Source organism: Agelaius tricolor, unplaced genomic scaffold (genome assembly GCF_023055355.1).
Source record: "Agelaius tricolor isolate 1412-34295 unplaced genomic scaffold, bAgeTri1.0.p SCAF_8, whole genome shotgun sequence".
Lineage (NCBI taxonomy): Eukaryota > Metazoa > Chordata > Aves > Passeriformes > Icteridae > Agelaius > Agelaius tricolor.
The window spans coordinates 7,153,607-7,181,548 of record NW_027269268.1 but is presented as its reverse complement, the minus strand read 5'-3'; the positions used below and the strand labels follow the sequence as shown (position 1 = coordinate 7,181,548).

General features: G+C 37.7%; 1 protein-coding gene across 7 annotated transcripts in view; it reads right to left on the bottom strand.

Annotated features, from left to right (window-relative positions):
* Positions 1 to 27,942, bottom strand: part of ANAPC10 (anaphase promoting complex subunit 10) — a 142,147-nt gene that overhangs the window by 86,387 nt on the left and 27,818 nt on the right. For 5 of the 7 annotated variants that reach the window (XM_071431519.1, XM_071431517.1, XM_071431522.1 and 2 more), the window contains exon 5: positions 23,047 to 23,221. In XM_071431519.1, the coding sequence (XP_071287620.1) occupies positions 23,047 to 23,221 (175 nt within the window). Of the gene's footprint in view, positions 1 to 19,807; positions 19,864 to 21,884; positions 22,808 to 23,046; positions 23,222 to 27,942 lie in introns of those variants that run through there. The other 2 variants (XM_071431515.1, XM_071431516.1) reach the window with 2 other exon arrangements.

Here is a 27,942-nt window from a genome sequence, read left to right as displayed (position 1 = left end):
ATTTTTATATTCCTCCAATTTCTGTAAATGCATCCACTTTCCATCTTCCTAAATTGAAAGACTTCACTCAAAAGTTAAGACTGCTCTTTTTTAAGATCCTATCTCCATGTTTATCTCCCTCTCAGCAGCACAAGTTCTTTAGGAGCATAACTCCACTCAAACACTCAAGCTCTATTTTCTCATCTGCTTCTGCATCTCAGGAGCCATTTCCTTCTGAGAGGAATTTCATAATGGAAAATTGTTTTTTTCAGTCAAGATCTGATGACTGAACTCTCCATACAGTGTTCAGAGCATGGCAGGAAGTTGCCTTGCTTGAACTGGAAATTGGAAACTGTAAAGAGGGAATAATTTTCTTTAAATGTGCATCTCTTCCCTTGGTTCTCTTTGAGTTACTTAACTTACAATTGCCATCTGTTTACACAGATTGTTTTTAGGTATAGGGTTGAGGTTTTTTTCTTTCACAAATTTAGCTTCCTCCATTTTAAAAAGAACTAGAATTTTTTTTGAAGGAATGGGCTACTTCAGCACTGCCTTAATGTAGAGGGAAGACTCCACTGGCCTGTTCTCATGTCTCTCATGACTTTGTGTTTGATATTCAATGGCCTCTAATAGAAATTTTATTGTATGGGTGAAAAGTAGCATAGCAATGGCAGCACACAGCAGAGATGCTGCCCAAGAATTCAGTTTGCTTTAGAGCCCTGAAAAACACCACAGTGATTTTCAAGAAGTTGCTACTTTCACCACAAATCAAGGAGGTGACCCCAAAAGAGTATGGAAGCTCTGGTCATCATTCCACAGCCTGCTGTACTATCAATCACAGCACAAGGGAGATAGGGACAGAGAACAGTAATTCTTTACAAGTGTACAGAACTTCCAAATCTGCTTAAACACAGGGATTTTGTAGAACAGGATTACTGAACTAAACCTGCTGTTCTACACATCCAAACAAAAGTAGTTCAGCAACACAGTGGTACCATAATTGCATCAGGGGGCCTGTCAGAAAATTATTGAATAGCTGAAGCATTAGGTATTTTAAAATTTATTATATTTTGTGACCAAACTGGCAACTGCAGAGGGGTTGGGACTATATTACAGTGCAATAAAAACCTCATAAAACATTTAAACAAACTCACACATCTGCAGAGAGATGGGAGGTATTATGTAATGCAAGTCATTGCTAAAGTCACCTCTCACCCTATGAGCTGCTGCAGGAGCAATGTTCAGTATTAAAGTACCTCTGTGGTTTCTCACTCTGTCTCACTCTCTCCAACCCCCAAAACACATTCAAACATTCTTCTGCATGGATGTTATTTACAAAAAGGACACCCTGGGTTTTTCAAAATAATTAAATTAAAAAAAAAAAAAAGTGGAAAATAAAAACTGAAAAAATCTGGAATTATTTTAGTTTAAAACAAACAAGTGTAGAGGCAAAGGAGATCCAAATCTCATTTCATCTTAATCCCCATACTAAGGAGGTCTTGGATACAGGTCTTTCCTTTAACTCATATCTAACAACCTCCAGAGGATTTCACTGGATTTAATAAAGAATATTCCATGGACAAATTCTTGACCTACTTCCTAGGCTGGCATTCCTATTATGTTTGTTCTTAGAAAATTTAACAAGAGCTCTACAGCATTCCTTTTGCAGATTGCCAGAGAGCTTATGTCTCAATTATATGCAAATGCAGATGATAATGTGTGAGGTAGGATCCACAATTTCACTCAGGGGACTACCTCAAAACCAGTCCAACAATCAACAATACTCCATCCAAACCACAAAAGACAATGAGAGATGAGTGCTTGGAATGTTTTAAAAAATTATGGCCGCCAAATTGTTTGAAGGCAGTCAGGAATGTATACTGAGTCCTCATTAGAGTTCCTCCCTGGCTGCTCTCTTCACTGCAACATATTCAGATCAGCTCCCCAAAGACCCTTGATGAAATATTAAGTTACTGAGCTGGAAAAAACAAATATCTTCAAAGTTTCATTTCTTTCATTCTTGATTTTGTACTGACCTACTCTGAGACATGACACAACATGGGATAAGAACACTCTGCAATGCAAAACAGCATAACCACCACCTTTCCTACTATTGAAAATAGCATTCTTTTTGCCAGCTGGAAGCTGAGCAGAAGTTCTGTAAAATGCTGAAATCCTTTGTAGCCTGGTGGTTTATGTGAACAGATATTATCTTAGAATACTGAAAACTTCCATCCACTTTGTTGTTAACTTGTTTCTTTTCAGCTTTTATTTTCTAACTTAAAAATCACATTTTCACATATAAAGGTGCAGACCAACAGCATCTATAACCCAAACTGTTAGCAGTAAAATCACTGTAAGTAGCATTATATGCTTCATCTTTCTCTGGTCATTAGTAAGAATATTCCAACACAGGATAAAGGAATGAATAACTGGGAAAAAATTCTACCCATAATGATGATTTCTAGGCTGCTAAATTGTTCCCAAAGAACAACTCAAACACAACAATCTCTTCCCAGTTTTAAAAACATCTTTCAGAGCTATCATGAGATAAAACATATTTCAAAAAAAAAGCTGTCAAAGTCAGCTAAACTCTAAATAACTTAGCTGCATCTCTCCCATATATTATTTGAATTATATATCAAAGGGTAAATTTACACAGTGTCTCTTGTTTACCAATGTACCGTAAAATCATGCTGTGATCATGGATTGGAGAAGTTTTGAACTTTTTAATATTTTGAGAGAGACCTTGAAAGAGTTCCAGCTTTATCAGCTTATCTAATGAAACCAGCTTAGCTCTCCTATGAGACTCTTCCTCTCAAATCCCATATTGTGCAATCCCATACAGGGTAATGGAAAGCTGTTCAGTGAAGCACAGAACCCACTTGGCTTTGGGAAAAGCAATCTATAGGGGATATTAGGGATGGAATGCCACCATGACACCACAGAGTGGTGGGTGCAATGTGTTTAAGCAGGAGAGGCATTCGCTACCCAATCTACTTTTGGACTTCTGACTCAAGACTTTTCAATGTCTGTGATTGGTAAAGCTCAAGTTCTCCTCCAGTGGTTTTAAAAGATCAAAATTCACTTCAAAATCACCCTATAAGACCTCATAAAACAAGCTCCCGGTCTTACAGTTTTGGGAGTTAGCCTAGCTGGACTCTGTAGGGAATGTGTTATCTCTGCTTAATCCTTCAGGCAGATCACTGCCAGCATGGCTCCCAGAAGAATTTAAAATAGTTCAGGACTAGTCATAGTTTAAAAGGGCATTCAAGGAACCACTGTGCTGGTTTGGGAGTACAAAAGCTCAGCACTACTGCTGCTATCTTTCCTAACCATCTCTTGGTATGGCTGCTAAGAGAGTGCTTTGTGCTAGTATTTTATGACTGTCTCTCAGCAGTCCTGCAGTTCCAAATTAGGCTTCTGTCCAAAAGGAAGGCTATGTGCACAAACCAAAAGAAAGCATTTAAATTACCTTTGCTGACATGAAAAAATCTGGAATGCCGGCGATGACTTAGATACATTCTGGGGTCCATAGAATTTTTGAACTGAAAACTTTAAATACGGATATAGATGCACGTTCTATAGCTCAGTATCAGAAAGTAGTCATGATGAATGTTTATGGAGAAAGAAAAATAAGAAACATGCAAGCATAAATGATACTTCCATTGTCCCACATCTAGCCATGTGTGAATTAAGAGAGTTTCTGGGCTATTCATGTTATCCTTTATCCTTTGAATTCAGCAGAGATTATGATGGTTCCAAAAAGGAAATATATTGAATCTAAACAAAGTTTTAAAAAATTGAGAAGTATAGTTCGAAATTTCCAATCTACAACAACTTAATTTAGAATCAACTGTCTAGAAGTGTGTTAGCTTCAGTGTGATACAGACCAGGCCCTAAAGGTTTGGGTAGCCAATGCACAACACAAATGTTACAGCTTAATTATTCTACGGTAATGTATGTCTAAGTTATCTCAAAGAATTGCTGACATTCCTAATGGACAACAATCATGGTGTGTTACTTATCAATGGATAAACTCATATATCATTAAAATGAAGTTAACTGCTCCTTGACTTCCACTTTCTGTTGGAAAAGGGACTTTTTAAAACTTTCAGTGCAAGTTCAGTAAGTTCTTCATATCCCAAGTAAGTAAAATGGCATCTTTAGTAAAGTTCCTCTTGTTGTCTTATATATCAATGTTGTCTTATACATCAAGAGTTCTATTATCATTATAGTGCAAGGATTCCATATCACCAGAGTTTTGTACCTCCTCAATGTTTCTCATAGGCAGCTCCTCTAAGCACTGACTCTTCCTGGTCCCTGCAGCAGCCATCTGACTCCAGACCCCACCAATCCACTCTTTTATAACACTGTTCTTATTGGCTACAGGTGTGGCCTGTTAACATCAGGACTGCTCCTAATCTTTAGTTATTGGTTCAGCTGCAACTCGTTAGGGGATAAGATCCCCCTACATCCTCTGATGGAACTGTTCCTATATTTTTCTGATGTAGAAACAAATCCTAACTTAACATTCTCCCAAGAGTGCAAAAGTATAAGTCATTTGATATTTGTGTACATTCTAAAATATGATTAACAAATATTTATCAATAAAAATTGAGTTTGTTTTTCTAAGACAGACTATCAAGGAGTTGCATCTTAAAGCAATGCACAATCCAAAGTTTCACAGTAGCACAGTATTGAAAAATGTATAAATAGCATTTGTTAATCATGAAACATTGGTGGAACTGCCAGAATGAAAAAAAAACCAACCCTGAGAAGTAAAATGACATCACAGATAAAAAAATACATAGATATTCAAGAAAAATGCACTTTTCTTTAAGGAGCTTAATCTCCATTAAGTGAGGGATTTTGCAGCTTATTAAGACTGCAGAACTCCTAAATACAGAGCACAGACTAGCTGCAGCTTTCTTTCAAATTAAATAACACAAGCTGCATATAGAAAATTGGTCAGCCATGGTTTTTATTGTGCACTGAAGAACAGAGAGAATTCAAGCTCAAATAACAGCGCCTTACTGTTAAAGCAAATGCCATTTACAAGACTGTGTTTTACTAAGTGTAGAAATCGCACAATGTAGTTTAAAGGCTATTTTACAGTATTCTTGGAGGAAATTAATCACTGTTCTCAGTAACCACTCTCATTCCAGTGATGTGCAATAAGCAGCAAGACAATGCAAAACTGCTGTACCTGATGTCCTTGGCTGCTGCAAATTACAGTAATTCTGGGTCAGTCAATGAAGACTCTTCCATTGATATAACAGTGTAAATCTAGCATCAACTATGAGAAGTTTAGTCTAGCTTAATATTCCTTCAACTACGTATGAACTGATAACTAAATTAGTACATATAAAATTAATATACTTCTGTAGGCATATATAAGAAGGAAGTATAGAGATGATGACTTAAAGTGTTGTCAATCCTGTATCTCTATCATTACCCCTCAAGAAAAAGTTTTCATGACTGTGATTGTCAAATGAAATGTAACAATGTTAGTTTGTTTGTGAATCAGCAGTACAGAGGAAAAATAGGAACAAATTGAATTACGAATTCTAATTTTTTGTCTGCTTGTTTGAGAACTGGGCAATTGGAAGGATGCCACAAAAATATTTTTGAAATTATTTGAAGACTGATATTCCTTCACGGAGTATGGAAGGAAAGTAAGTATCCCATAGAATAATACACTAGTCTATTACTATTTTACAGCTTGAAAAAACTTTAAAATACTAGATATTTCTATTGAATTTGTTTGTTGGATTTTTTTTTAAATCACTTTCTTCCTTCATTTTCCACACAGTAGAAACATTAGAAATTCTAGACTTAATGACAGTATGTCAGAGGACATGCCCTCTTGGGAGAAAATGAGTTCTGGAGGCATCACCAGCTAAGTCTTACACTTTCAGCAAGTGCTCATTACTCCAATTCATCCAGATCCTGAATTCTGACCTGCCAGAGAACAGCACATCACACAACTGAGGAGGAGATGAAAATTCAGTTTAAAATACAAAGTATTCAGCCTCAGCCCATGTGTCAGCAGTAGCTGGAGCTGTTTCACACAGCAGCTGGTGGCTGCTGTGCCCGTGTGCCCACACCATCTCAGTTTTCACAAATCTTACTGGAATTCAAGCAGAAGTGAGGCAGGGGCCACTCTGGTACACACACAGGAGGAATTAACTTCTATCTGGCTTTTATGCCTGCACCAATATGACACAGTAGTGCCTGGCAGCTTATCAGCGGGCCTAGTGCCTGCTGAGTGTGTAAGGAAAGTAACACCTGGAAATTCTCCTGCTATTCATAATATTGCTCCTCTGTCAGAGGAGGCCTGACTAAAGATTTGGAACAATTGTCTTGAAAGTGGACATGAGAAAAGTCTGCAACCACAGAAGCTTATCCAAATAACAATTATGCTTCAAATGTCATTGATATTAGATACACTCATAAATGAAGAAAATCTAAGTCCACGTTCTGACTTCTTCATTCCCGTCAATTAGACTAAGAAGTATCAACACACCAAATTCTGGGTGAGTGATGTGGCTAAATGCCCACTGACTCCAGCCTTATCATCTCAGTGAGCCTGGTCTCCTGCAGCAAGAAAGTGGGATTTTTTAATTATTGAGAGACTTGTTCTATTTGTACATAAAAGATACAGGACAGATGATAAATTGGTAAGAACAGGCTTATTGAGCCCATTTAGTCTAAGAAAAACCCATCTGCACAAAAAACTCTTCTAACAAGGGACTTTAAAACTCTTAGTTGTGGATTAAATGGCTAACTGCATTCCCATTGCCCTTTAGAAGCATGAGAAATCCAGGAAAAGAGGGTGGAGTAAGCTGAAAAGAAGTTAGTTACTCAAGAACAGTTTACACCAATTCAAAAGAAAAATCACAATTCTTTCCAAAAACTGAGAGTTTAAGTGAAAGTCACAATCTGTGTTTAGACCATTTGTGTGGGATTTCATGTTGAGGAATGTATTTGTTTACTTTTCAGGAGAAGCAGCCATACTTACTGTAATCCCACAAATATATGAACTCTGCTAAAACACATTTCAGTAGCACAGTCCAGGAATTACCACTCCACAATGCAATTTTTTACAGAGTCACATTATAATGGGGCTTTCCTTCTTCTCTTTGAACATTTCTTTCTCCTACAAGGAGGGCGGTGGGCACCATCCCCAAGATCCATCCTTGAGAAGGGTTTTCTGTGCTTAGGCTTCTGTTCATTTATAGATGACATCTCACTTGTCACTTTAATAATGTCATGGCTCTAAATAAAGAAGGGGTCCAAAAATTCAAATTTGTTCTCCCTTTCCCAGAGTTTGCAAGATAACAACATCAAGCTTGAGTCTCAATAAACATAAAGATGTTGTCACAGGGAATCAGCACTATATCACAGAAGGTATTCCCTGAAACAGCTCCCAAAGGTTTGCTGTTTTGCCAGCCAGTGGTAACCAGAGTTCCAGGCTGGCTCAGTTCCCTTGGCAGTGTTTGGTGAGAGACTTCAGGAAAGAGTCCTCAAAGGGAACAAGTTGAGTATGGAGCCATGTAAGACTTGTCTACAGCAAATGCCTTGGAGATGGATTTGCTTTACAACTGGAATATGTTAACACAACACAAATGGAATTACAACACAAATAGAACTGCAGCCAGTAAACCTACACCAGCAGTGTGTGTGCTGTGATTTCCAGCAGGGATACCTCAGGACTGGGATGCAGACACAGCCAGCCCAGTCTGAGATGGTGGTGTAGATGTGCTCCTAAACACCTCCCTCTGGACTATGGAGGAAAGTGGAATTCCCTCTCCCTCACCCACCCATGTGCAGGGCCAGAGCTCACCAGCCTTTCTGATCCAGTGGTTTCAACCCACATCTTCAGAAAGGATGCAAGAATGAAGGAAAGTAAAAGGAGGAAAACAGTTTATTGATTTTTCATGTTAAGCTGATCCACTTGAAGGGAATGTTCATCAGGCCAGCAGAGGGAAGAGAACACAATTTTTCCTAATTCCTAGAGACGTGCCCAAACAACCAGACCAGAGTATTTTCCTCTGCTGGTTCATAAACACACACACCAGTGACTCATAACTGCTAATTAAAATCAGATGTGGGTGATTCCATAGATAGCCAGAGGAAATGAAGCAGTGAAAACACAGGTCCTATGGTTTTCTGGCATAGTCAGATAACAGAGTGGGCATTTGGAGATTTAAAAACTGTATTGAGAAATGAAAGATGGCTTTTATTTAAGCCTTTAAAAGTTGACTTTGTGACCTAGGCCAGAGCTGACATAGATACAGGAATACATTAAATTCCTGGGGCTTCTCAGGACTCAGAGGAGCCCAGGGAAAGATCACTGCAAGTTTTCTGGTACAGCTATCTCTTGGAATTTTGCACAGCTAAAGTCCATTCCAAAAGATGGAGAAATTTATCCTTATTGTTACACCTACTTTATACAACATTTCTGCCAAGCTCTAAATTATCACAGGGGAAGAGAAAGCTTTAACTAAAGTGAAGGCCTGAAGGGCCATCAAAAATCTAGTAAAACAGAGAATTTTTCTGGAGTTCTTAGGTTCACCTCCCATGCACAAATACACCTAAAAAAGCATCTCTGATCAATTGAACAATATCAATGTGACATTAATAGAAACTCAGCTTTTTCCCATCTTCTGGAATCAAAAGAGCATTGTCCCCTCTCTTCAAGAAAAACTGTCATAAACTAGACTGGCAATACCTGGGCCTTCAGAGTATAAACGTTTAAGTATTTATGTTAAATATGTCAATATTGCTTTTTTCACTAATTATATTTTTGTATTGCAGATTTTTATTTTTCTCTCAGATTCTTATTTCCCATAAATAACTAAGTTATAAGCTTCGTATATGCTAACTAACAGAACAATGGGTGACTCACTCCTTTTCTGTCACTAGATTAAGACAGATTCAGCATTCATATCAGGAGAGGAGTTGATTTAGTGCAATTTGCCAGCATCAATCTCTTGTCTTACTTGGCGTTTGCTATCACAGTCCCTGCCTCACCTTGTATCTTGAGATCTGGGATATAGCAGGTATAAGAGAAAGAATCATTTGTTAGCTTTCTGCCACACAGGGAATATTTTTTTCTCCATGAAAACTCCTACTCCTAAGTGCTCTTGATACTGAAAACCTCCTCAGCAGGATGGAAAATACAGTCTCAGGTTTTGCTACAGATTTGTTTCTTCAAGTTTTGACTGTACATCAGTTTTGATTGTCCATAAATGTCAAAACTAAGCACCTGTAACTTTCTGCACATTTTATACTCTCTGAACATTTTGACTTCAGAAAATCTGACACCATTTTTATGACATGTAATAGTTATTTCCAGAGCAATAAAAAGAATTTTATACTCAATAGCCACCTCTGACACATGGAATAAGCCTTGAGCAAAATTAGGTCTCTGATATGTCAATACAATATATTAAGTGGAGATTATTGAGCTTGATCTTAGTCCTTAAGTTAAATAATTGATGCACTTGCAACAGTCCTCTGAGACAGCTCTGACAAATATTGTGTGTTTTATTCAATGTTAATTTTAGTTGCACTACTGACTTTTAGGAGATTGATTCTGTTAAACATATATGAGAAACAAAAAATGCAGACTGTCATTATTTAGATTAGTGTGCCAAGACTAAGCTGTTTTAAGCATAAGCTGAAGCATTCAGTATCACAATGCTTTCTGCATGGTCCTGCAAAGTTCTTTGGAAGAATTAGACACAAAATAATCACACAAATCCCAAAGTTGTAATTTGTGATTAGAAGCAAAGTGCTACAAAAACAGGAGTCTGTTTGATTTTGCCTCCCTATAATAAGAGGAAATGCATGTGTGTTTAGGGAAGATTAAAAACTAAAGGTCTGCTGAGGTTCTTCACCAGTCACAAAGGTATTTCAACAACTATTTCAACTTTCTATTTTATCTTTTCTATTTTATATTACATTATAAATAACCTAAAAAAACCCACTGTGTATGGAGTTTTAATGAATAAACCACTGTAGAAAGTGCTGTTCATCATCAAACATAATTTTCACTACACACATCTCTTGTAACTTCCTGTGTCTCAGCCAGCATATCCCTTTACTATTATTCACACAGAATCTTTCGAGAATGATAAAGCACAATGGTATCATGCTGCCTCATCCACTCACAGAGTTAAGAAAATGTTAATGTTGTAGCAGTTTTTAAAAAACCCAAGTTTTGGTCCTAACCCTTTCAGTGCAAGTGTCCTCAAGTTTTGTCATTGGCAAAACCCCCTGATTTTGAAAGTTATTTTTCTCTCGTTAGCAAAGTATTGCCTAACAGTGCCTTTACTGTAGTCTTGCATGAAAAATAATAATTTTTCTGTACTTTTCCTATGACAAATTTATTTTCCTATATGCTTTTACTGGCTGGTGCAGTTGGCATGGCTTGACTGACAATGAGCCAGAAAGATGTTGAGTGTAGGGAGAACTCACAGCTCTCTCAGCTGCTGGCACAGGGGAGGGGAAGAGCACAGCAGAAGTGATGCATTCAAGCACAGCCCTGTGAGTTAGCATTCCCTGCCCGCCAGCTTGGGAACACTGCTGCCAGTGCATGCAAATGCAGGTTATCCACACCCCTGTAAACTAAGAGAAGGTGCTGGAAACTAACTGCACAGAAGAACACAGCAAAATGTTTGAAATATTCATCAATTGTATAAGCAAGTGAGTGCTGTTATTTGAGCCCAGGATTTTAAGAGGTGAAGTCAATTTGCAAACTAAAATGTGCTATCATGCCTAAAATAAAACCTGCTGAGGATGTTTACAGCACCTGTTGTGTTTTACTGTGGTTTGTTGCCAGAACAGAATTATAGCCCCATTAGGGCACCAATCTGATGTATTCTTATCCTTTATGAGAACACCACTGCATCACAACACTGTAGTTGAGTATTAGGGAGAGCACCTTAATAATCCTGTGTGGCGATAGAGTCTATCAGGTGATACAATGCCAAAGGAAACAGTAAAGTTGGTGGTACTGAATAATAAATTTGTATGGCAACAACTCATTTTCAATTGCCAGAGTCCTAATTCACTACAAGCTGGAGATTAATGATTTGAAAGTATCACTACCTATGATTTGAGTTTTAAGATGACATTCAAATAAATTTTATTAATTTTCATCTGCACATATGAAGAGGAAAGACCAAAATATCTCTCTGGTAAACAGGTTCCTCTGATTTTTAAACAAATCCTAGTTACGCACGTGCCTTCAGAAAAGTAAATTAGAAAAAGTTCAGGAAGTGAAAACACATATTAAAGAATTATTATCATGCTTTGCAAAAAACAGAGGAAAATCCCATTGTCAGATGAGACAAAAACAGTTCTGAAGCAGTGAAGTTGAATAAGAATGAACACGTGGTTCTTCTGATCTAAGAAAGTTAAGCAGACCTAATAAAGACACAGGACAACATTATAGGTGATAGCACAAACATATGAGCAGGATGAGCTAGCAATCCAGTCTGACAAATGCCCATAAATTCTTTTTCTTCTTAACTTCAGTGGAGCACAGTAAGCTACGAAATCCAGGAGAAAAACAAAAGCATACTCTAATGAGAAGCAGATGCCAATTAAAAAAGAGTTTATCTCAATAAATTCGAAAGTAGACATGGACAAAAGAACACATACATTAGGAGCTAAAGCACTTTCTTTCTGAAATCTGTGATGGCAGAAACCAAGATGAATATGACACTCTCTGACTGGCCTAGGTTTAGTCGTAAGCAGTGTTGACCAAAAAGTGCATCTAATAGAGTATAGCTAAGATCCAGTTCTGCGTGTGTTTGAAAAGGAATGGCAGGGTGGAATACAAAGAAATTTTCTGCAAACACAATCAAGTAGATACCAGAGCTAGAAGTGGAAAAGCTTTAGAACCTACAGCACTCGATATTTTTGAGAAGCGGGAAATGACAAGTTCTGTGGCAAGGAGTTTATTTTAGTGGAACAGCAGTAAAAGGAATGACACAGTGGAAGCGTTTTGTGTGGTCCTGTTCATATTTTCACTGGATGGACAGAGTGCTGATTCCACCATAAGCTTTTATTAACAGCCAAATCCGACAAGATGTGATTTTAAGCTAAAATATATACATATGTAAATTGTTTATTATTTAAATTTCAAAACAAGCCTAGCATTCAGACTAAGAACTAAGTTCTTGCCAATTTTATAGTACATAACACTACGGAGGTTATGTATCAGTCTAAACATTTTCTCAGTGTACTGTGATGAGAAAACAGTTAGGGTCCTTTCCCCTCCTCCTTTCTTAAACATACTCCTCCTCAAAATTTTGCTTTTCGGTGTTACTGAAATGCAATATTTAATTATCAAATCATAATGTTTCTGCTCTCAGTTGGCTTTACATTCTACACAAGTTTTGCCAACAGCAAAATGTTGAAAGACTTAATCACTGAAAAATGTACAGATGGCAGCAAGAAATAAATCCATAAGGTCCATTTACTTCAACAACCTGTCCCTGACAGGAGCCCAGGGAAGTTTCCACTGGGTTATTTGATATTTTCAAGCACTTTCTAGTGCTTTGGAGGCTACTCTGAAGAGCAGAGAAAAATCTTCACCTTTGAACCTAACACACACACACACACATTCCTTTTCCCACATTTGTTGTTCCCTGTAGTCACTTTGTTTCTCCAAATTCTTGTTTCCCTTATCCTTTTCCAAGCAAAAGTTGTTTGTTCTTGTTAGGACTTGACACCATCCTGCTCCTAGAAAGGCACTGGGGTAGACCAATGCCAGCAAGCAATTCCCAAGCGAACAGTGTAAGAGGACAAGCATGTAATGGTATTTCACACAGTACTCCAGAAATCTCCAACAATTTATGGCCTTTCTTTTGGATTTCATAATCTTCAAAGGATTCTTCTTCCATGAATTTGTTCAGTCCTGTCTAGAAACTAAGAAAAAGCTTAAAATGTCTCCAACCTGCTTCAGCCAGATTTAAGCTACACAGCTTAAATACAGCTTTAAGAACAATATACTTTTATTTATTTTGAACTTCTGCTGACATAACCTGATATCCTCTCATTTATGTACTGAAAAGACACAGGGAGGGGGAATCAAATCAATCTCTACTCACTCCACAGCATTCATGATTTTAATCAGTTCATTTGACAGTGCTCATTTTTTAGCAGGCTGCTTTTGAACAGGTGTGTGAAACAAGGAATTACATTCAGAGAATGGATTTGTCTTGAGTAGCAGCACTCCTTTCTACCCCAATTCACCCACCCTGATAGTAATAGGAGCTACCATGAATTATGTGGGGAAAGATTTTGTATGCCTTAATTATCTACCGGGATGAACAGACTGGCTTGGGTTGGTTTTTTCTTTGGCTTAGGTTGTTTTTTCCTTTGGCTGCTCTTATTTTGGGTTGAGTGCTTCAGGACCACCAGAGCACAAAAAGGCTCCATATGATCCAAATTGTCTTTGTCAAGTACTTTCTTGCCCTCAGCAGAGCTTTTGCATTAAGGAGGTGGAGATTAGAAACTCCTGGTAGCCCAGACGTGCCCTGGTATTTCAAGGCCAGTACTTTGAGACAGTAAAGATGCTTGAAAGGTCTATCTAGCAAAGAGAAGCTTGCATGACAGAAAATACTGGCTTTTGAACACTTTTTAATAGATTGGACAGGTTAGAGCCTCACACTAGGAATCAAGAACCATCAAACAGCCCAAAAAAAGGCCTGCAGTAATGAAGGTGTGCCTGGGTTGAAACCCAGTGCAAATCTAATGGGAAAGAGGCAAGAAAGAAGAAAAGTTTAATAATGCCAGAGCTTGAAAAACAAGAGTGTGAATAAGTCTGGCTCACAGGAGCAGTTCAGGAGAACAGGGCAGGAGGAGTTATTCTGCTCCTTTTATTACCATACAGACTGCACACTGGGGAAGAGATTCACAGCAGGGTGCTGCAGACAGTGCTAGGTTAAAACCCTCTCAGAACTCACCCTGGGACACTGCTACTCCACAACAAATTCCCCCTGGAAGCTATGAAAAAGGATAAAAGAACAGAGATATTTTCAGTACAAATACCCTTGGCAGGCTAGACCTATACAGAAAGATACTTCAACTAGACTGGGGAAGCAAATAAATTATTTTAAAAACTCTGAGTCTATAAACCCCAAATAAAAATAGCTATTCTAATATACTGAAGCTTAGCTAGTTTCTGTAGAGAATGAATTTTATACCAATTGGGAAGGTCCATACAAAGTGACAAAGCACACTGGCCAGAAGATGCTATTTGGTGAAATGTGAAACATTGCCCAGGGTTCACTCCCTCACAAATCTCTTCCGAGTTTCTCAAAACTTAGCCAAATTGCAACTCTGTTAGCTGAAATTTCCCATACCAGCTGTCTGCCTCAGGCTGAATTTATTTTTGAAAACTCCAGCCAAAACTATTCAGCCATTTCAGAGAAATGCTCTCACAATCTTTTATTTGGAAACTTTTAGCACTCAAATGCTTTAGAGATTCTGAAATTAGATGGGAACAGAGAGAGAGTAGGAGATATACACAGAACCATTTATGAAAGTCTGCTCAATTTTGGCCAAGCCTAAAAATGCAAACTCCTCAGAACAATCCTGAACATGATCTGGTGTGAAGCTGCAGGGCAAAGTCAACCTTTTGCTGTAATAGCTGCTTTCAGGTACTGTATCCTTGGGCTGGGTTGAGTATTATAACCAAAACCAGAAAAGTCTCTCCCTTGTGCTCTCAGTAATCTCATCATCTGTGACTTCAGCAGGATGGGAAGAGAGCTGACAGGCAGAATATGCATTATGCAATGTGGGGAGGAGCATGTGGTATTAGTTGGGACTAGCTGGGAAAGAAAGGAAAATTTGCAGGATTAGTGGAGGGAAAATGGAAAATTAGGGGATTCGGGGGGAATATTGAGAAAATGAGCAGTGGGTGAGAAAATGTATGACTTAATAGGATACAAAATGCTGCCACAGCGACTGGGAAAGGGACAGAGACAGAGTTCTGGGGAAGGAAAATGGAGGTGAGGGGAAAACTAAAGCCTAGGGTGGAAAAGCACTCTGACTTGGAGATGAGACTGGGGCCAGTTTGAAGGCTGGGTAGGAGGCAAGCACTGCAAGTGAGCAAAGCAGGGTCCAGACACAATGACTTCTAGAGGAAAAAAAAAAAGGGCCGTCAGAAACCAGAGAAATCAACTAATTGAATGCAAACTTTTGTCCCCAATAAATGAATGACATTGTTTTTAATGGAAAGATTTTTTTTTTCAGGTTATCTCTTGAGCTGAATAGAATGAATGATGCAAGCAAGCCTCTGCCCTCAGCGACATCTGAGAATGCCAGGTACTTTCACTAATACTTTAGAAAATCTGAACCAGAGCTCTCAGAGTAAATCCTCCAAGAAACAGACAATGAGCGATCACCTATGAAAATATTCAAGTGACTTTATTAGAGTCACTGTGAGGGAAAATAAAGATGGAGTCCAACTTTCCAAACAGCAATCTGTCTTAATCAAAAAACCATGTCCTCCCTTTCTGCAAGACTTCACCTCATTCACTCCATACTTTTCAAATTTCCAGAAGTAATAGACTCCTTCCGCTATGTTATTTTGTTTCACTGCTAGAATAAGGTGGAGAAAAAGAACACATAATCATATAAAAAAGGCAGCATAAATTATGGGAACAGGAGGATTGTACAAACTATTAACATAGATAAACCTGTCATTGCAAAATTCCCCAAGACATGTGTATCAATCTTTTTCCATTTAGTATGCAAGAACTGACTCTCTCCTGGCTTGCGCTGTTCCACTGGTTTAATGAAGTTGCCTTTGCTTTATGTTAACAAGAGAATACAGTTATTAATTCTTCTACCTGGAAGAAATGAAAACTGCAGTATCCGGAGGAAAGCAGTCTAAATAGCCATTTATATACAGAAAAAATATTTCTGAGAGATTCAGGGATGACACAAACACTTTGTTGGTAAATACAATAGACAAATAATTTCCTGGTTTTTCAGGTATATCCAGATGAACTTATCTCCTTTTAGAAGTAAAACTACTTGATAAAAAAACCTTCATAAAATATGAAAATGCAGGAAAGAAACAAAAAAACCCCATCACACACAGGGAAGAATTAAAAGCAAATTGTTACTGCAGGTAGAAAAATTAGGTTAAAGAAGAATTAAAAAAAACCCAAAAGACCAAAGACCAGAAAACTAAAAGAAAAAAAATTTTTTTTTTAACCTACTTCACTGCTTTATTGTAAGGCCTTAAAAAACTACACTGAAAAATCAGAGGATAGAAATACAGTAGGATTGGGAATGTGGGATACAGCAACATCTGAGCACATGCACTCCCACTGAGATTTACATCTCTACCTACGATGAAGGTTTAGAATAACTTGAGACTTTGTTGAGAAGAGACATGAACATAGACTGGATTTTCAATAAATTAATGACAAAAAATCAAACAGAATGAAGATATACATAACTTGTACTGAGAGATGAGCTATCTCTGCTAGAAGATTAACAATAGCCTGGAAGCTTTCAGTAAGATTTCAGTTTAAACCTTTGTCTCACTAGCATTCCCACTGGTTTTCCAATGGAAAAATGCACCTCTAGAAAGTGCTGTAATTCTCCCCTCTCAACTGCCAAATAATGGGAAATAGTAGCAGATGGAACAGATAAAGAAGCATAACATCTGAAATACTCAAGACTAGTCTCAACTAAATGTAGAATAAGCTTGAATACTGAGTACAAGAGGTCACAAGATCCTGGCCTATATTAAAAATCACACTGATAAAGATAAAAATACTGTAAAAAATCAAAAATCACATCAAGGAAAACATGAGGATTCAATTAAATACAATTGAAAGATTAGATCGTATGGGTTTATTTGTTCCTAATAGAAATTCTCTTCAGAGATGTGTGCCCCAGATTAAAGATTCTACTCTGAAGTGCCAGAATGAACACTTCTTTATTTTATACCAATTTCAATGGCAACAGGAGAGCAAACTGAAGTAGTTGTGTAGACAAACAAGTAAAACCTTGGCAAGAGATCAGTAAGCTCACCTTTTACTTGAAATTTCTAATCAGTTTAAGCAAAGAGAGAAACATATCTTTAAAGGAAATGGACAAATACAGAGAACAAGAAAATTCCTGTCCTGAGGTGTTTTCTAATTAAACTGCCCAGATATTAGTCATAAATTATTTGCTTGTCATGGTAGTATTTTGTAGGGTGAATGAGACTTGTTTATAGAAGCTTTCCTCTCTGCTGCTTCACAGTACAGATTATATGCCAGTACAAAATACGGTAAATATTGAAATGAAACAGCCTTTGGGAATTTCGTTCAGATCATTCTGCAAGCTAGACATTGTCACCTACACAATATCAGTCATATACTCAAGAATATTAAATATTCCAAAAGTGAAGTGTTGCAGAGCAACACTGATGCTTTCATCTTATACAAGGATTTTTTTACCTTCTAATTGTAAAAGAATTCAACAAATTACATGTTCATACTACATTGCATGTGTATGGAATTTACTCCTAATTTTGTATATTGAAAGAAGCATCTGAGAAAGAAACTTCCAAAACTGCTCCAGGTTTGCCTCTTTTTATCTATATAACAGGGGAGTCACTGATCCCACTTAATTTCCTTAAATTGGAGTATTAAATATTGGCTAAACTGTTCCTCTACAGCTATTTATAATTATTATTATAATCATATAGTTATTTATAATTAACAGCAGTAATTCACTTCATTGGGATCAGAGTTCAGGTATTTAATGTTTCCAACAATCCCAAACTTACTTTCTCACTTCATATATAATTACATCTGGATTATATCTTCTAGCTGCATCAAGTATTAGCATAATTTTCATTACCTGGGCTTTGGGGTTGGGGCTTTTTTTTTTCCATTCTTCCATTAAACTAAACCATGCTAATACTGTTGACTGCTGCAAGAGAGGTTTATTCTTTGGTGCAAATGGAGAAACTGTCACAGGCAATTGTTAGGCTGATGTAAAACAGCTCGTTGAAATGTCAGCCTGGAGTTACAGCAAGTATGGCACGTGAAGGATGACTTTCAATTTGCTTCCATGAACAATGTTTAATGATGCTTTATGCAGCTTTATAAAAGCACCTTAACACCTTTCTGATCTAAACCAGAACACTTAAGTATTCCAAACCAACAGCAGACCACCCAATACCTTTGCCTGGAAGCCTCAGCAATCCCATCTTTAGAGGGACATACTCTTAATATTATGAACATTTTAATTGCATTTTGATTTTTATCTCATGCTCCTGCAAAAAACTATTGCATTTAATTCAAGAAGTAATTTGGTAATTAAATATTAAATAAACAGCTATTTTTGTGTAAACATGCAAAGGAATGCAAAGCATTCTTGTAATCAATGCATCAGTGTTAATTAACCATTAACACAGAATGACAAAACTTAGGAATAAGAGCTCAAAGGTTACCAGGAATTAAACAAGTCAGGCTCTGAAAGCACAGTGCTGCATTGCTTGTTATAACCATGGGCTCTTCAGAGCCCAAACCTCCACTCCCCCCCTGCAGGCAAGCACATGCTGAGGTCAGCCTGGGTGATCCAGTGATCCCAAAGAATTCAGATAGATTCTCCTAAAGCTGCAGAGCTTACTGGTAAATTCCATAAAAATATCCACTAAAAATCATCTCCATAATTCATTTACACAGCAAAACACAGTAACACTATGATGAGCATTTATGCTTTCATTTAGGCCTGGCAGAGCAATGAATTCTTCTTTTGTGTATTACTAAGCAGACCCATCCTGAAAACACATTTTATAGAAAAACCCACTCACTCTTTTTGAAGCAAAGACACATATTTATGGTTGACAAATGGCTGAAGTGTTTGGAGCTTCCTGAGAAGTTTACTAGAGGAGCTTCTGACTCTCCTTTCTTTACAGGGTGTTGTACAATTCAGCTCTAATTACAAGGTCCAGTCATATCACCCTGACTCACTTCAGCTGACATGAACTGCCTGAGCACCTGTTTTACTTGCAGTTTTTGAGTCCAGGCAATTACAATTACTGCTGGCTATTGCTGTGTGAAAGGTGGGGATTTTTCAAGCAATGACCTAATGCCTGGAGCTCTGGCTTGCCCTATTAGGTGAGGCAACAATTTGCCTTCCCAATACATGGTAGCTCTCCATGGTCCTTCAGTCTCTTCCATCACTTCATCCATTATGCCCAAATTCATGAGGTTTTGCTAATCAGTACTGGCAATCTCAGTATCTATCTCTCTCTAACTTATAAACAGATTTCAAACCTAAATAATATTTAATCTTAAACTATTTTAACACAGGTGAAGAAAAACAACTACCAACAGTAAGACTCACTTCAGGGAGGTAAGAACAAGCACCAAAGCTCAGCTGAAGAGTTTCAGTGGTGCATCTGTAGTCAGAGTGCTGGCAAAAGGATCTCCCCTACAGACTAAACCAGAACAGCAAAACCCAAAATACAGTTTAAACTTTTAAATAGAATTACATACAGAAATTGCATTACTGAAAAATTTGTCTTGGAAGCAGGATCATTATCTGAAAATCAGCTTCACAGTGAAAGGAGAAGATAGATAGTGATGATACGCCTTTAACATCCAGCTCTGCCAGAGATTCCCCATGTGAATTTAAACAAAACAGAAATGTTTTGCTGTTCTCCATTTTAGAAACCAGGAGCAGCAAATACCTTTTCTCCCTCTCCTGCCATCTGCCTTTTTTATTTACACAGTGGTGCTAAGAAGACACACAGACACGACTTAGTCAAAACACAGGTACAGTCCTTCATTTCAACAGGAGTTCAAGATCCTGGTGACTCAGTCACCTCCCTCTTCTTAGCATCTGCAAAGGAAATAAGCTAAAGTTGAATTAAAAGGAAAGTTTTTACACTTACACTGGGAACCAAATTTCTTTTCTGTGAGGCAGAAAGGCCTAGTGACCTTCCAAGAAAAGGTTTAAAAACCCCTAAATTACTACTATTTTGAAGTGATGAGTCAGATCACTGCCAAGTCATGATTTTTCAGGACAAATACATCTTCCATTTTGTCTGTCATTTATTCCAGTATTACTTGTACTACTCGATATTCATCAGGTGCTTCTTATACAAGAGAAAAGAAGAAAGTGATAAGATTCCAAGCAACTGCATGTTTGACAACAGTGAGCAAGGAAAAGAAGCAGCAGCTAAATACAACATATGTGTAAGTAACTTCCTGAATGACTTGGCAGCCCAGTTTGTTTATCCCAATTCAAATACTAAGTACCACATTCATACACAAAGGCAGCAACTTGCTTTATTTTCAGATACACTGATCTAGGATCTCATCACTTAAAAATCAGCAGCCTTATGTGACCAAGTGCCAAAAGTGTTAAAAACCAAATGTACTTCCACAGATGTTAAATACCAGTGCAATGCAATGTATCTACAATTGCTACAAAACAACACAGAAAAGATTTCATATGGATTTAGAATGGCCACTGCACTTGTTTCCAACTGAGTACAGATTCCTTCCCCAACAGTAAAGCTTGACATAACCCAGCTTACCATGGGTATCATGGATTCTTAAAACCACTTGAACACAATCTGTCATTTCAGAAGAGCAAGATAAGTAGTCAAGCTGTATTTCAGCTTATTCAACGACGCTGCCAGAAATAACAATTCCAAATTTTTGACACAAATGCTGGCCACTATCCTGCATGAGATCCATGTCCTGAAAAAAATCAATAAAAGCTAGAATACCTCTCTAAAGATCCAAAAATTATGCCTACTGGTGGAAGGACAGAAATAAGAAGAACAAGGCTGTGCTGACTGTCTTGTTCCTAGCTTACTGGATAATGTTTGGCACGGAGCAGTATTAGTCTAGATATAACATTTGCAGAGTGACATGTATGAAAAGATAAATGTTACTGACCAAAGCACAAAATTACCAGAGAATTATCTGTGGTAGAATCCTTAATTAGGAAAGAGTGGCTTGACAAGGCAAAGCTTGGATGGACAACCGCCATCTTAACTTCTGGGAGAAAACCAGGGAAATTCCATGCAAAACAATCCATAACTTAGCAAAAGTAACTAGATAAATCCAGGAGAGGTATACTGTTGTTTTTTTAAGCAGAAGACTATGAAGTGGACATCAAAAGTACATGATTTGCTTTAATTAAGTGAATAGGAATGCACAACTCTCTGACACTAGATAAGAAAATCCATAGAAGTGACAGACTTGGTGAAAGGCACAAGTTCAGCCAACTTCTGCTGAACAGGAATTCTGCACTTGATCCATCCTCTACAGGGAAAGGTAAAGTTCCATTAAGGTCCTTCTGAAATGACTGAATCCACATTTAAATAGAAACCCCAAACTAGTAATGCACTTCTCTACAAGGTTCTTTATCAAGAAACACCCTGTTTAATGACCCTCCTAACTACTGTGGAATTCAGCCACAAATAAAACTTTTCAGTAAACAACAGCTTCATCAAGTATATCAAACAAATTTCAACAGTTAAATCTTCCTCCTTCTTCAACAACCTTCCCATTTTCCTCTATTTCATCTCCCTTCTCCTCTGCAGGATGACGCACAATTGTTTGATGAGTCTCCACTATTATTAGCCTTTCCTTGCTCACAAATAAGAAGAGTGACAAAAGTTTTCCTTGGCTCAGGTTAGCCTAGATTGACCATCAACTTTCCGGGTGCTATGAGGAAGAATGGGTTTCATCAGAACCAAACCCTTTAAAGGAAACCTTTGTACTTCAACAACATCTCTTTCTAAATCTACCCCCTTTTTTAAAAGTTTAAATAACTAATGATTAGATTAGGAGACATTAGTAGAGGTGCTAAATATTCCTACTCACAGCAAGCAGACAGACCACACATTTTCCTCGCAATGCCCTTTATTTGAAACACACATTAAAAGAATTCTGTGCTCTGAACATGAGATTACTTGTGTTATACTCAAGTTCTCAGTACTTTAGAAGCTGCATTGGACCACCCCATTCATTCCTACATAGCTGTAGGATGCCAGAGCATGCCTAAATCACCTATTTTCAACAGCTATCATGTTCTAGATGACCTACACTCAATGTATCTATATTAATGCATGTACTAATTTGAATAATTTGGAAAGGTCTGGTTTTCTCCACGTCATTGTCATCTTCACTGCATTATCAGTCACAAGATCTGGTTTTCTCCACGTCATTGTCATCTTCACTGCATTATCAGTCACAAGATCTGGTTTTCTCCACGTCATTGTCATCTTCACTGCATTATCAGTCACAAGAACAGGTTCCCCAGGAAAATGGTTATGACACCATGCCTGTTTCAGTTCAAGGAGCATCTGGACAACATTTAGTCATATGGATTAGTTTTAGGTAGTCCTGCAAGAAGCAGCAAATTGGACTCTATGATCTTTCCATGTCCCTTCCAACTGGAGATATTCTGCAAGTCTAATATTTACTTTGTAGTTACAAAGAAGGCTAAATCCATGCACACAGCCACTGAGCAGAAACAACGCTCTAGAGAAAAGGATACAACAAATTAGCATAAGCAATAATGGGAAAATACTACTGGTAATGTCTTTAGATCATGTCTGTTCAAGAAGAGGAGCAACTTTTTAAAGAGCCATTTTTAGGTAAAGGAACGAACTATTTCCATGCATGATCATTAGGGGAAGAAATCCTCCCCCAAAATATCTGTATTATATCAAATCAATTATTGATTCCCACCTAGTCAAACACATTCTTTTAAGAGCGCCTGGATTGTGTTTTCTCCCTCAGAGAGTACAAGAGCACTCAGACTCCTAGAAAAAGAAACAAAATTACAGACTACAGCACACTGTAACACAAGATTATCTTTATTTCAAAACTGTACAAAGTATAAAGATATAATTACACTGAAGTAAACCCTGCTCTTTAAGTATCTGAATACTTTAGCAATGATATGGTCATGAAAAAATACCTTTATTGTTCCTCATGAGGAAATTTTATCTGATGGAGCGATACATCATGAAATCAATTGTTGTACATCTGGGGAATTTACCTATAGAGCTCTCCTCCACAGGGGTGTACACTTTGATTTGCCTCATGTGAGTGTCTCTTCCATTCTGGTGATTTGCCAGAACAGCAATCTGGATCATAAAGGTGCGAATGGGCTTCTTGTGGGTGTCTGTCAGAGGAACATGGATCCAGCCACTGGGTTCCACTAATTCCAGCTGCTGCCAAAAACAAGACAGAAGAGCTGAACATTCACAAACAGTTCACATACTTCATATAAATCACCACATATTAAATCCATTTAATAAAGCCATCTTGTTAATCACATTTTAGTTACTTTTTCAAAATAATCTGAAATAACAGAGTTGAATACTCATAGCTGATTTACTGCTCATGTAAATGTATACAAATTAATTTGGTTGTCTGCAGTTCTGTTTGCTTTTGCCTTTCAGAATCTATTCCTCATTTTGTGCCCTAATCCTAAAATAAAAATCAATATAAAAGAATACAGACTTCAGTATAAATTTAAGAAAGTAAAAGTGTAGCATTTGGACCTTCTTACTGAAGGACAATGCTCAAACATGACAAAATATGCATTTTAAATTGTTTTATCTAGGCACTCTGAAGTACAATTGAGTGACTTATGTAGGAAACTAATTGAACACAAAGTTCTGGATTTTCAGAAATTCCTTAGATTATTAGGGGGACTGGGGAAGAGGAAAAGGAAGGTGACAGAGGAAAAAATAGAGGATACCTCAAACTTCATCTAATGTATCATGATCAATTAATAATTGCTGCACAGCCATTAAATCACATTCTAATCACATTTAACTTGCCTTTTATACAACATACCCAGTGTGACATGATGATTTTATCTTTTCCATTTTAATCCTACACAAACCAATGTCAAGGCAAGCAAAGAACAGCATTTTTTTAACTCTAAACCACATCACTGACAGAACAGATTGCTGAAATCAAACTGGATGCTATGCAGAGCATGGTAACAGCTTTTGTTTAAAACTAGCTGCCCAACTTCAAAGCACAGCTCAAAACACACATGGAAGAGCACACAAGTAAATAAAAGTCCTGGGGGGGAAAGAAAACAAAACACAAAACAATTGTCCACTAGCAAGTAGATTCACACAGCTAAGCAAATAAGAGTGTTGTTCTTAGCAGCTGAGTTCCCCTAAGGAAGATGTATGTGCTTTGAGCTGCTCAAAATTCCCATCTTTCTCCCAAAAATACTGCATGGCACATGCTGTCAAATGCCTTGTTTATGCTGAAGCTTTCACAAGACCCATCTGAGAGCTACTGGTTCAGAGCAGGCACTCTGAGAAAACAACCCAAGAAACAAGCAAAAAAGTTTGATGACTATTTCAGTTTAAAGTAGCAGACAAAAAATCTTTTACACCTCCACCTTAAAAGAAAGAACAAGGAAAAAAACCCAACAAATAACCGCAACCCAAAACTCTCCACTGCTGCAGACTCTCCAACGAATTATTTCCAAAGCATTAAATTCACTAAACCTTAGCAGCAAATCATTTCACTCTGGGAGCTAGACATTTCCACAAACACAGTCACTTATTTGCTGTAGCACTGTCCCTTTCAAAAAACTTGATTTTTTTCCATAGGAAACTTCAGGTCATGGCTGACTTTACAAGGGGATAAAAAAAAAGATGTCTTGTTGAAGCAGCTTTACAAAGGGGAAATTTATCATGGTGAGGTGGCAGTAAACAGCTTAAACAAGGATGCTTCCCATCTTCATAGTAAACAGAGGAGGAGGATCCTCCTAATGCTTTATTCAACTACTACTAAGGTCAAGTGACTGTGATTTTGAAGAGAATTACAAGGCTACTGCTAATTAAACTTGCATTTTAATATTATCCTCAGCATTTACAAATTTTGACTGCTAATTCAAAGTGGAAAATTTGAGTTCAAGAGCTAAGATACTGAGATTTTTATGCTTAGATCAGTATGAAACAGATTAGTTAACACTAAGTAACTTTAAAAAAAAAAGTAGGAAGGCTAAAAGTATGGCATATTTCCCAATGCTTTGTTTCATCCCTGATCAAAGGAGGTGGTTCTATGTTCTATTTACAGCATGTTATTTTCCAGTCCTGCTACAAAGGCAACCAGTTTGTCCCCAAGTCTTTCTACAGGGATGGGACAAGTCATTCCTTCACCTGTAAAACTGGCAAATGAGGCATTAGGCTAATCAGACTAAAAGATTCCCCGGCTCACTTGCAGTTCTGCATTTCTGCAAATGGATACAAGTTCTCAAGCCAGCCACAACACAAAGTCTGAGCAGCCACCTAGGAACAGCCACTTGAGTGCCTCTTGTAGAAACACCAAGACTGAGCACAGACAGCACACAATTCATCAAGCACCACTGATCTGTCTTAGCCACAAAGACTTTTTTTTTATTTCCCCAAATCTCAGCTTCCCTCACTCCACATTTCTCAACTTCCCTAACAGATGAACACACAATCTTTACTTGTACAAATCCTGGACTCATCCTCAGAATAGGCCCCTTTCCCCATTCCAGTCAAACAGTTGCCTCTTGGACAAAACACACAACACTTGTGATGAAGTTGAAGGCTAGAGTGTAATAAATGCAAATGTCAGGCTGCAATGTTTGAAAAAAGTGAGCTCTTGATTTCTGCCCTCTAACATTCCTGTACTGACATTTGAGACTAACCATTTTTTTTTTCAAATTGATGCTCACATAGTTCATTAAAACCCTGATACCCACTCAGCTACTGAGGCTTAAATGCAACAAAACCAAACTGAACACTCAGTAGAAAAGGAAGTCTTGTTTTGCCAGTATGATACACACATTTTCTGTGACCAAAGGAATGGTATAAACCAGACACACACTCTCTCCCAAATTCTTCTCCTACACATCTGTCATGCTCTTTCAGATGAGTGAAACATTTTCTGTTTCCAGAGGGCCCAGGTCCGTCACCAGGGAGAAGGACCAGGACATGGGAAGAGGCAGGGGTGATACAAGACACAATGCCGCCCACTCCTAGCTCCATGTCAGCACCCAGACCCAGCCACCACAACTCAGAGCAGAAGTGGGATGAAATATGTGGCTCTACTCTGCCTGGAGCATTCCCAGTGTGAACAGAATCTAAAGGAAGCTTACTGTGAAGTTTTAAGAAATTCCTATTAAGCCCATGCAAATGGCAATCTTTCAAAGCCTTGTAAACTGGTCTGGAAATTTGGGTGGATTTTTACAGGGAGGCAAAAGGCACATCCTCAACACAAAGGCTGAACTATTGCCAAATTTCAAATCCTTGCTTTAGAGCTTGGGGGCACTGGAGCATCAAAGAAGGACACCAGAATATTCTCACACAAGCAAAACAGCATACTTTTCACTAGCCTTGTTCTTGGAACAGAACTGCCTTGGCTGAAACTTTCAAAAAAATTCAACCCAAAGCAGATATCTCGCAAGGAAAAATCTGTCTGAACTGAACTTTGGCAAAAGTCAAAGTAACCAGGAGTTAAGCCTTAAAATGGAAAAGGTCACACAACCTTAAGTACAGGTGGCATTGGCAGCTCCACTCAAAATACTATACTTGAAATCCATTTCAGTTGACTTTGCTCAAAGTCAAGCTTGTTCTTTAAAAGCACAGACCACTGTGTATACATACAGACACACACACATATACAGATATATTTGTATTTCACCTCATAGCATCAGTCCACTATGAGCAAATACCAGATTAAGTTGCCTCCTGTATTTTTAATCTTATGCAGATCATTAAGATTCAATCATAGTAAAAAACTGTCTTCTGAGAAATTTTTTTAAATCAGCTTTATTACTTATCATCTGAGCAAAATTAAAAATTCAAAATTTCTTTCTGTTATGTGTTTTTCTAGAAAAGTCTTTTTTTCAAAAAAAAAAAAAAGAAAATGTATGAATGAATCAGTGCAAGCTAAGTATTGGTAACTCAGGACAGTTCCTGCAGCTCTAGACTAATCTTGCTGTACAATATACTAAAAGCCCAGGGTTTTGGCTTTTTTATATTTGCTTCTAATACTATAAATTTTGTGACAATTGGAAAATAAGAAGACCATGAAAGTCAAAATAAAAGAACAAAGGGATAAAAATCGAAATGGAAAAATCACTCACTTGTCCTCGCTGCTGTTATATTCTAGCTCTTCTCCTGCTTTCTCTTCGTTGCTTTCTTATTTTTCCTGTCCTCTGCATGCTACAGCTTCACCTATGGACATATATTCCCAACTCCAGGAATCCACATTATTTGGAAAGCCAAAGGAAAATTAATGTTCCCATTGGAATTGTCCTCTCCAACCACTTTAACAGCCCTTTTTCTTCATTTTATTGTACAGTCCAGAGGTTCTACAGAATTCCATACATATTTGGCAAGGCTACTATTGCAACTAATGGGTGTCCTACCATAGAAGATGCAAACCACACAACAAAATAAAAATTAAAAAAAGAAAATAAGACCAAGGCAACTTGAGGCTACACTTCAGAGAGATGACTGAACACAAGACCAGAGCTTTTAGAAGGAAGCTTCTTCTATAGTCACTAGCCTCCTTATAGGCTATGAAGTTATTTACCCAAAGAATACTTTTCTATAGTATTCTATACTTTATACCAATACTTTCCTATAGTATTAATCCTACCTAAATTGAATATTGGCCTCTTTTACACACTCAGTGATATTTTGTTTACATTCTGTGGTGTCTCCAAATGGCATATAACTCTAACTGCTATTCCTACTAGGGTTACAAATGCAACCCAAGTTTTTTGCTATATTTACAATTGGCTAACATCCTTGAAATAAGACTTGATTTCTCCTGCCCTTTAAGGGTATCTTTTGTGAAGATATAGAGAGAAAAAACTCACTGTAAGTAGTTTTACATTTAGTGTCATTACAAACCCATCCCAGATGTATGCTAGACAGGGCTC